The sequence below is a fragment of the Condylura cristata genome, unplaced genomic scaffold (genome assembly GCF_000260355.1).
Source record: "Condylura cristata isolate star-nosed mole 26May11 unplaced genomic scaffold, ConCri1.0 scaffold00015, whole genome shotgun sequence".
Lineage (NCBI taxonomy): Eukaryota > Metazoa > Chordata > Mammalia > Eulipotyphla > Talpidae > Condylura > Condylura cristata.
The window spans coordinates 5,281,875-5,291,280 of NW_004567116.1; the positions used below are offsets into that span (position 1 = coordinate 5,281,875).

Here is a 9,406-nt window from a genome sequence, read left to right on the forward strand (position 1 = left end):
TAGCTGCAAATAGAGCACTCTCAGTTCCTTTCCCCCCTTGTCTTGAGTGCCCCCAAAGACATTTAGACTACTTTGAACAGAAATGGTGAGAGTCCTCACCTTTGATTTGTTACCGAGCTGAAGGAGCTTTCAACTACTCACCAGTGAGTATGACTTAGTGGGAATGTCCCATATATCGTCGTTATTATATTCAGTTCCTTTATACTTACTTTGTCAAGAATGGATGTTGAATTTTGTCAAGTTCTTCTTGTGCAGCTATTGAAATATCATACAATGTTTATCATTATATTTTGTATAACTTGCCGGCTAGAGCGAAGCCCACTTGATCATGGTGTTGAATCTTTTCTATTTGATGCTGCAATTAGTTTGCTGGTATTTTGTTAGAATTATTTTTGTTGGAATAATTTTTTTTTCTCAAGTTTTATTAGGCAATCATTTTCCTAACTATAGAATTTTGGGAGTATGGCTTTGTATCTCCTTATGTGTTCCTGAAGCCACTGATGCTTTACGATTATAAAACAGTAGGTATCTACTGAACCATGAGAGGGCTTTAAAAAACCTGGTACTGAATCAATAATCTCTGCATTATTTATACTAGTGGTAGTTTTTTTCATTTAAAAACTTAATTAAAAGTTTTAATTTTAAAGTTTTAATTTTCATGAAGCTTCATGAAATAATTGATGATCTGAAGCACTAAGGAAGAACTTGACAAATCATGATGAGAAACTAGGGTTTTCCCATCAGGAGAGTGAAGCATTTCCCTTTTACTATAATAATATTCAGTGGAGGGAAAAAATGGCACCCATGAGAATTACAAAGCTATCACTTTAGCTGAATTAGTAGTGCATTATGACCTTGTCTCTTTTCTGATTTTAGGAACACCAACCCCATGTTTGGAGCAGGAAATATCACAGAGTTCACCCACTTCATCCTCTTGGGCTTTTCGGATTTTCCCAGAATCTTAATGGTGCTCTTCACTGTATTCCTGTTAACCTACATTACCACTCTAATTTGGAACCTGTGCGTTATGGTCTTAATAAGGATAGATTCCCACTTGCATATACCCATGTACTTCTTCCTCAGTAATCTGTCCTTCATAGATATTTGCTATGTGACCTCCACAGCCCCCAAGATGCTCTCCAACTTCTTCCAGGAGCAGCAAACTATCACCGTTGTGGGCTGTGCTGTTCAGTACTTCATCTTTGCAACCATGGGACTTAGTGAGTCTTGCCTCATGACAGCCATGGCTTATGATCGCTATGCTGCCATTTGTAATCCACTTCTCTATTCATCAATCATGTCACCCACCCTCTGTATTCGGATGGTGTTTATGTCCTATATGGCTGCACTCTCTGGTTCTGTCTCCCAGTTGGTTGCCATATTTCAGCTGCATTTTTGTGGACCTAATATCATCAACCACTTCTTCTGTGACATGTCCCAACTCTTAATCCTGTCATGTACTAACACTTTCTCTGTACAACTCATGATAACTATTTTAGCAATGATCTATGGGGTAGGAAATGCCTTACTTATCATGATATCTTATGGCTATATTACCGTCACCATTATGAAGATCACTTCCGCTAAAGGCAGGTCCAAAGCCTTCAACACCTGTGCTTCTCACCTGACAGCAGTGACCCTCTTCTATACCTCAAGTGTCTTTGTCTATTTGAGTTCCAGCTTTGGTAGTTCCTCCAGTTTTGACAGATTTTCATCAGTTTTGTACACTATAGTGATTCCCATGTTGAATCCTTTGATTTATAGTTTGAGGAACAAAGAAATCAAAGATGCTTTGAAGAGGTTGCTGAAGAAGAGAGGGTGTTTTTGAAATCACAGATTCTGAGATTTCTGTCAGATTTGCCTTGTCAGATTCCCTTATCTACAACAACATACATATGAGTGGACTATGACAAATTTCATCTGCCATTGGGCAAACAAAAAAACTAACACAGTTAATATGTTAAAATGCACCAAGAACTGAGTCAACACCACACGTACTTCCTTTAATTCTTTGGAGTGCATTACTTTAAATCTATATGAGGAATAACTTTATTATTTATTTGTTAAAGAAATTTATTATTTAAAATCTTACTAAGCCATTGTCAAGGTTTAGTAGCATGCTGCTTCCTTTTGATTTTAATATTGAACCCAGTTTAACCTCAGTCCCCTAGCCTTATGAATACCTAACAGATGCCACAAGGAAGTAGAAATTTGTCCTAAATATTCTGATGTAACACAATCCAGAGTTGGATTGCTGTGTTTATGACCAGAGTCAGAATGAACTAATAGAGAGAATGTACTTTGGATAGAGACAAAGCTGTCTCGACTGGTTTTGCCTCCTAGGAAGACCAGTGTCAGAGAGCTAATATTTGCCCAAGACATCTTTCAGTGTTAATCATCTAATAACTTATTTTGGTCACAGGCTAGTCTTTGTCATTGGTAATGAGAAGGAGCAGGTGATTGGAATAGTAACAAGGAACTATGTAGACCCTTTCATATCATTTACTTGTAAGCCCGATGATTTAGTTTTCTGCATATAGTGTCCAGTTGTCATTTCTGATGATATTCAAAATTCATGTCACAGCCAATAACCATTTCTGATATTGTAGAACATGGCCCTGTCTTTCTCACCTCCATTAAATCTGGAAAGTTTACTCTTGGTTGACATAATTAATGGAATCACATTGCCAAATCATCTTTGACATTTCAAGCACAATGTGTCTGGTGTGAGAAGTGTAAATAGTCAACAACACAGAAATACGAAAACTGGTATCCATTGTTTTCTATTGTCAGTGATTTATGGCAGGGACATAATGAAGGGAGTAGAATGGTTATAGCTGATTTTTCTGGAAACTCAAGGTCCAGGAGAGAAACTAAACATAGGATAAGCAGGGTTTTAACCTCTGGTTAATTTTTGCTGCCTCAAGAAATATATAAAGCTGTGGTCCATGTGGTCTGCTTAACAAGGGAAAAAGATGTGTAACAACAGTCACCACTGGTTTGCTAGATTGAACTTCAACAACTTGATATAGAGCACTATAATTCCATTTATATATAAAATCCTCAGCAATTCATTGGATTTTTTGTGTTGTTTTGCTGATTTCCATTTTTATAAGTCATGTGAATTTTATTTTTTTAAGGACTGTAAGTGAAGAAGTATTTGTTCCATCAAATTTTAATGCTTTGCCTTTTGTTTACACAACTATATGATTTTTGAGTACAACTTCATACCTTCATATATGTACATGCTTCGTTCAACCTCCACATAAGATGCAGTGTCAGTACACTATCACATAACTCCGTGTTCTTTGTACCATCCCCTCTGTGACCATCAAATTTTTATGGAATCTAGAGTAATTTTTATTGTGTTTTGCCAGTTTTTTTTCTTTTGGTTATTTATAGTACACAAAATAGTGAAATTGTCCAGAAACTGTCTCCAACTTTGGACTTATTCTACTTAGTATAACCAGTTCACAGTTCATCCACCTTGTACCAAAAGGCACTACATAATCTTTCTTCATGCTGAGTAATATTCTATTGAATATATTCCATAATTTCTTTACCCATTTGTCTGTCAAGGGACATTAAAGTTGACGCCATATCTTGGCTATTGATAATAATGAAGTCATAAATATAAGGGTCAATAGATCTTTCTGTATTATTCTGAGGAATGCCTAGGAATGGTATGGCTGGGTCGTAGGTATTCCCAATTTTAATTTTTATAGGACTCTTCATACCATTTTCCACAGAAGCTACACCAATTTACCTGCCCACCAAGAGGGAGTGACCTGCCTTTTCTCTATCTCTTGCCAATGCTGGTTTTCAGTCTTTTTAATATAGGTCTTTCTTACAAAGGTGAATTGATAATCTCACTGTGGTTTGGGGTGGTATCTCCATTCTCATAAATGAATATAAGCATTTTTTTCATGTGTTATCTATATGTTTTCATTGGGCAAATATCTACTATGTTCTTTGTCCTTTGGATTGGGTTGTTTGCTTTTTGTTGTTGAACTGTGTGAGTTCTTTATGTATTTTGGAAATTAACCTCTTGTTGTACATGAGATGAGAAAATATCTTTTCTCCACCCATGGGATCTGGTAGCTCATCTTTTCATTTTTATTGCTTCTGATAATTTTTATTTCTCCTTTAATTTCTTTGCTCTCCCAAGACCTACGCAATAACATTTTTTTTTTTTTAGTTTCTGTTTGTTTTTTTCCCCCCAGACTTCTTTTGTGGATGACTTCTAGCTTCAGATTTTCTATGATCAGAAAAAGTGCTCAAGTTAAACACTCAGACGAATGTGTGTACATGGCAGTCACTTTGGGCAGGGTGGATCATTTTAATTGGATCATGTGGGACCCATAAAATATTAAGAAATGGGGTCAGTTGAGAAAATTTCCCACTAGTTTCCTTCATCTAACACTCTTGAGAATAATCAATGGAAATGTTGTCTTCTGCTAATTATGGCTTCATCCTCCTCAGTGGACTCTAAGGAGTCCCTCGTTGGAAGCAGCTCTCTTGAAAGGATTTTGTGTTTTCCTGAGGACCCAGGGAAAGGCTGCATTGCAAGACCAAGGAAAGGAAGCCATGGGTAGCACCCCAAATTTTACCCAGGCACAGAATTGTGACAAATTTCTGAGTAAGTAACATTCTAGAAAAAGTTGTCTTCAGCGCCTTCAGGATTCACCATCACCACTTGCCTCACCCTGTTCTGCAGTTTTCTCTCTTCTTTTCTCTACAGTTCTCTCCTATCTCAACAGTGGGCTCTAAGTAATAATGTGTTGTTTCTCCTTTTCATCATCATCATCATCTAGTCAACTTCCCTTCGCAATATGTTATTCTTTGTTTCCTCATGTTGCCATCATTTCTCCCAAAAGAAGCATACTGCATTTTAATGTAAACCAAGATCTTTTAGCAAAAAGTCAAATGGCATGTATAGAAAGTTACATATTAGCTAGTTGTGGTGTGGGGATGAAGGGTGGAACTTTTCAGAAGCCATGCTATGCCATCAATTCCTAATCCTACATTACCAAATGATCCTTTTTTAAAATTACCTCAGATTGGAAAGATTTACCTACAAAATTGCCTTTAAGTAGTAGCAATAATACTAGTAGTAGTAAAATAATAAACACTTACTTTAATAGCAGCTGTCAAGAACCTGCTATGGGAAAGCAGCTCCATATCTTAATTAAACTCTCACAACAGCCAGTGTGTTATTACCAGTTTATATAGGATGAAAATGAAATTATTTTTTAAAAAGATTTATTTATTCATATAGAGCTGGAGTACAGGCCAGAGATGTGGAGGGTGAGAAGATTTAGCAGAGACAGAGCGGGGAGCAGAACAGGCAGATCAACGAAGTACACTGCTAGGGGAGCAGCGGGCAGGTCAGGAGAGGTCTGCCGCGCCATGTGGTCACCTCCGGGGCAGGCGGGGATTAAGCTCCTGCCGAAGTGGCTTTAGATTCTCAGGGCTGTGCTTTAACCCTCTGCGCCACTAGGGAGGGCCCTGAAAATTTTTTTTTAAGGACTTTAGCCAGAAATCATGCCATGAACAAGTGCTGGAGTTTAACCCCCCTCCTAATCATGAATTTCTCCATTTATATTATACACACACAACCACTTGGTGTGGTTTCACTAAGTGTGAAATAGAGGAACCACAGTGAACTGCTACTATTCTCACTCAAAGCAGAGGACTTTGCTGGTTTAAAATCTCTGTGGAGAATAATTTAAAATAAATGTACACATTTCCACTAACTTTTGAAATATTGATAACAGATTTCTCTTGTCACTGTGTAGGCTTGGAAATTGATAAAGATGATTCTCAATGTAGGAGGTAACTTACCACTAACTGGTATTTGATCCTTTTTGTCTCTGACTCCCTTACACTATTTTTTTTTTAATTAGGAAAAACTAACTTTTTAAATAATAGAACCAATGTATGCGTTTTTCCATACAAATCTTGGGTAGTGCTAGTTTATATCTATATAAAGGCAAGAAGATGGACAAAGTGACATCTGGAAATTCCCATTTGGTATCAGGAATGTGATATTATATTTCCAGCAATTAGACAACCAACAGTGTCCCATATGTTTGGGATGGGAATGTTTGCTTTATTCCTTGGCTCTCACAGAGCACATTGGTTCCCACCAGAAGTCAGTGTCCTCTACTCCAGGGCATGCGATACGGTCTGTCGGAGGTGTTCAGAGAAGGCATCAGGGGTGATGAAGGGTCCATTCTGGAATAAAGTATCTACTTGCTGCTGTTCTGTTGGGAGTTTTGGTTTCCAAACACACATTTGATCAATGGGAAAATTACATGGCTGAAATAACTTATTTAACTTTTCCCCTTTATTCCAAGAATACTCATGAAGCCATAAGTGACATCAGGAAAAATATAGCATTATCCTCACCCCCAAATCAATCAGTATCTTTGGGAATCACAAACAAACCTGTGATGCCACCAGATGCAACAATTTCATTGTTTTAACTTGATCATTTTACTACTCATATATGTTTCCCTACACGAAGTTGATTAGCTTTGCCTGTTCTTAAGTCTTTGATTTTTTAAAAAAGATTTATTTATTTCTGCATACAAAACTAGGGTAGAGCCAAGAGGTACAGGGGCAGTGAGAAGATTCACCAGAGACAGAGTGGGGAGCAGAACAGGCAGATCAACAAAGTGCACTGCTGAGGGAAGCAGCAGGGGTGACAGGAGAGGTCTGTAGCCGTGTGGGTCAGCTCCCGGGCTGGGGGTCGAACTTGCATTGAAACAGTTGTGGCTAGCTTCACTGGCTTTAACTCGTGGCCCCACCAGCGAAGGCCTTAAGTCTTTGATTTTTGATATAATAATGAAGTATTGTTATGTGACTTGCTGTTTTTAGTTAATATTCTATCTGCAGATTTTGCCTATGTAATCATGTAAAAGTAGATTGTTTTCACCTTGATGTCACATTATGTTGTATGGTTAGACCACAATTTACTTATCCATTCCACTTTCTAGCATACTCAGGTTGTCTCAATTTTGAGGCTAATATAATATTGTTATGGGAAAGTTCATAAATGTTTACAGTGTATATGTGCACTGTATGTATAAATATATGCACACATGTCTATTTTATGTTTATTGTATATATTATTAATTTCTTAAGGATACAGATTCAAAAGTGGTATACCTGAGACATAGTGACTTATTATGATGTCAAGTACACCATTTTTTTGATTTTTAAGTGATGTCTTAGGTTGAGATGCCTGGGAAGCAACCAAGGTTAAGATTTGCCCACGAAAAGTTTATTGGGGAATGTTCACAGGATCAACACTCAAAAGGAGAGGAAAGCACAGTTGGGCTGAGGGAGGATTTCAGTTGTGGTACAAGAGCTTAGTGGATCCTGTGGGAACACTAGAGGTTTAGAGCTTCAAGTTGTCTCACTATGATGGAGCTTGTACTTGTCCACTTATTGTGAGAAGAGGGTAAGGGAGTATCTAGAGATTCTCCAGCGGTGCAAACCATGTCCTTTCTTGACCCTATCAACACTTCAAGTGGAATGAAAGTAGAACTGGGTAAAGGAGGAATTCACCAAAGCAGCAGATGCTGGATCAGTGCTACTGGGGTTCTTGCTATGTTCCTAGTGAAATCACTCTGCAAGGAATCAGGACCACAAACCCCAGAGAACAGAATTATGGGAATTAGAAAAGCGAAATCCCCAAATGGCTCACCCAAAAGGAGGTGCTGTAAATAAGCCCACTTCCACTTCCATCTCTTGAATCCAGACCCATGCCGTCTATCTCCAGGTAATTTATACTTTAATAAAAATACTTCTAAAACATAAAGATGTAGATAGGCAGTTTCTTTTCTTTTTCTTTTTTTTAACTTCATGCTATTACTGGACAATAATTTCAAGTAGCGGGCAGAATATCCAAGTAGTAGTGTCCATTGTGTGTTAATAGCCTAAGGATACTAGATAACAGAGATTTCTTTCTCTGCTTCAGATCTCAGAAACACCATGGCGATGGCTGAAGGAATGAACAGCACAGCAGTTACCAGGTTTATCCTCTTGGGATTCTCTGAATTTCCCAGGCTCACAGCCATCTTCTTTTCAATCTTCTTAGGCATTTATCTCATGACAGTGTCTGGGAATTTGGGCCTCTTTACCCTGATCAAGATGGACGCTTTCCTGCACACACCTATGTATTTCTTCATCAGTAAACTTGCCTTCTTAGATTTTTGTTATGCTTCCTCCACAATTCCCAAGATGCTCTCAGACTTCTTCAAGAAGCAGAAATTTATCTCCCTTAGGGGGTGCACCATGCAATACTTCTTCCTCTCTGGCCTGGCTCTGACCGAGTGCTGTCTCCTAGTGGCCATGGCTTACGATCGCTATGCCGCCATTTGCAATCCGCTCCTCTATCTGACCATCATGTCTCCCACTCTCTGTGTGCAGATGATGGTAGGGTCTTGTATAACTGGGTTCTTGGGTGGATTTATCCAACTATGTGGCTTACTTCAGCTCCATTTCTGTGGCCCTAATGTCATCAACCATTTCTTCTGTGACCTTCCACAACTCATGCTGCTATCCTGCACTGACACCATTTTCTTACAAGTTATAATCTCTGTGCTCACAGTAATTTTTGGAGTCATGTCTGTTCTGGTTATCATGATATCCTATGGGTATATAGTTGGTACCATTCTGAAGATTGCTTCAGCAGAAGGCAGATCCAAAGCCTTCAACACATGTGTTTCTCACCTGACAGCCGTGACCCTCTTCTTTGGCTCAGGCACTTTCGTCTATTTGTGCCCAAATTCCAACAGTTCTTGGAACCAAAACAAGCTGGCCTCGGTTGTGTACACAATGGTGATCCCCATGTTAAATCCGATGATCTACAGTCTCAGGAACAAGGAAATCAAATATGCCCTGAGCAGATGGAAGAAGAGAATATTCTCTTGGACTGATGGATTTTGAATGTATGTTAGGGCCCCAAATACAAAATATACAGAGACTGTTTAAAAGTGGAAATGCATGGACGATTTGGTGATGTAAGCCCATGGGGATTACAACTGAGAGGGAAGGAGGCATGAAATGATGTAAAAGTAAACTACTACCTTTAAAAATACTACACGATTAAAAAAAGTAGAAATGATAACACGTATAAACCTTGAGCTATATTATGTAGCTTTTCAGAAATATCTTCTCCTTTATTCTCTGAAGACTACACTCTCCATCCCCTTGAAGTCAGACTTTACCTCATAACTAGTTCTGGCAAATGAAATGTGACCAGGCATAATGTATATCACTGCGAGGAAAAACTCCTATGAGTGGCTAAATAATAAAGAATAGCGTGAGGATACAAGAAAAGTCACCTCTCCCGGCAGACCCCAAATGAACTTAGAGGGTTAGTTGTTGGAAACCA

The 9,406-nt window shown here is 38.5% G+C and overlaps 2 protein-coding genes across 2 annotated transcripts; both read left to right on the forward strand.

Annotated features, from left to right (window-relative positions):
- The first annotated feature begins 889 nt into the window (after positions 1 to 889).
- On the forward strand, positions 890 to 1,828 carry LOC101618829 (olfactory receptor 5AN1-like). The gene has a single exon (XM_004683424.1). The coding sequence runs from the start codon at positions 890 to 892 to the stop codon at positions 1,826 to 1,828; it is 939 nt and encodes a 312-aa protein (XP_004683481.1).
- Positions 1,829 to 8,001: 6,173 nt separating this feature from the next.
- LOC101619062 (olfactory receptor 1440-like) lies at positions 8,002 to 8,958 on the forward strand. The gene has a single exon (XM_004683425.1). It carries the CDS (start codon positions 8,002 to 8,004, stop codon positions 8,956 to 8,958), a length of 957 nt encoding a protein of 318 aa, XP_004683482.1.
- Positions 8,959 to 9,406: the final 448 nt, after the last annotated feature.

Coding starts and splice junctions, on each gene's coding strand:
- LOC101618829 (XM_004683424.1), top strand. CDS start 890: ATGTTTGGAGCAGGAAATATCACAGAGTTCACCCACTTCATCCTCTTG.
- LOC101619062 (XM_004683425.1), top strand. CDS start 8,002: ATGGCGATGGCTGAAGGAATGAACAGCACAGCAGTTACCAGGTTTATC.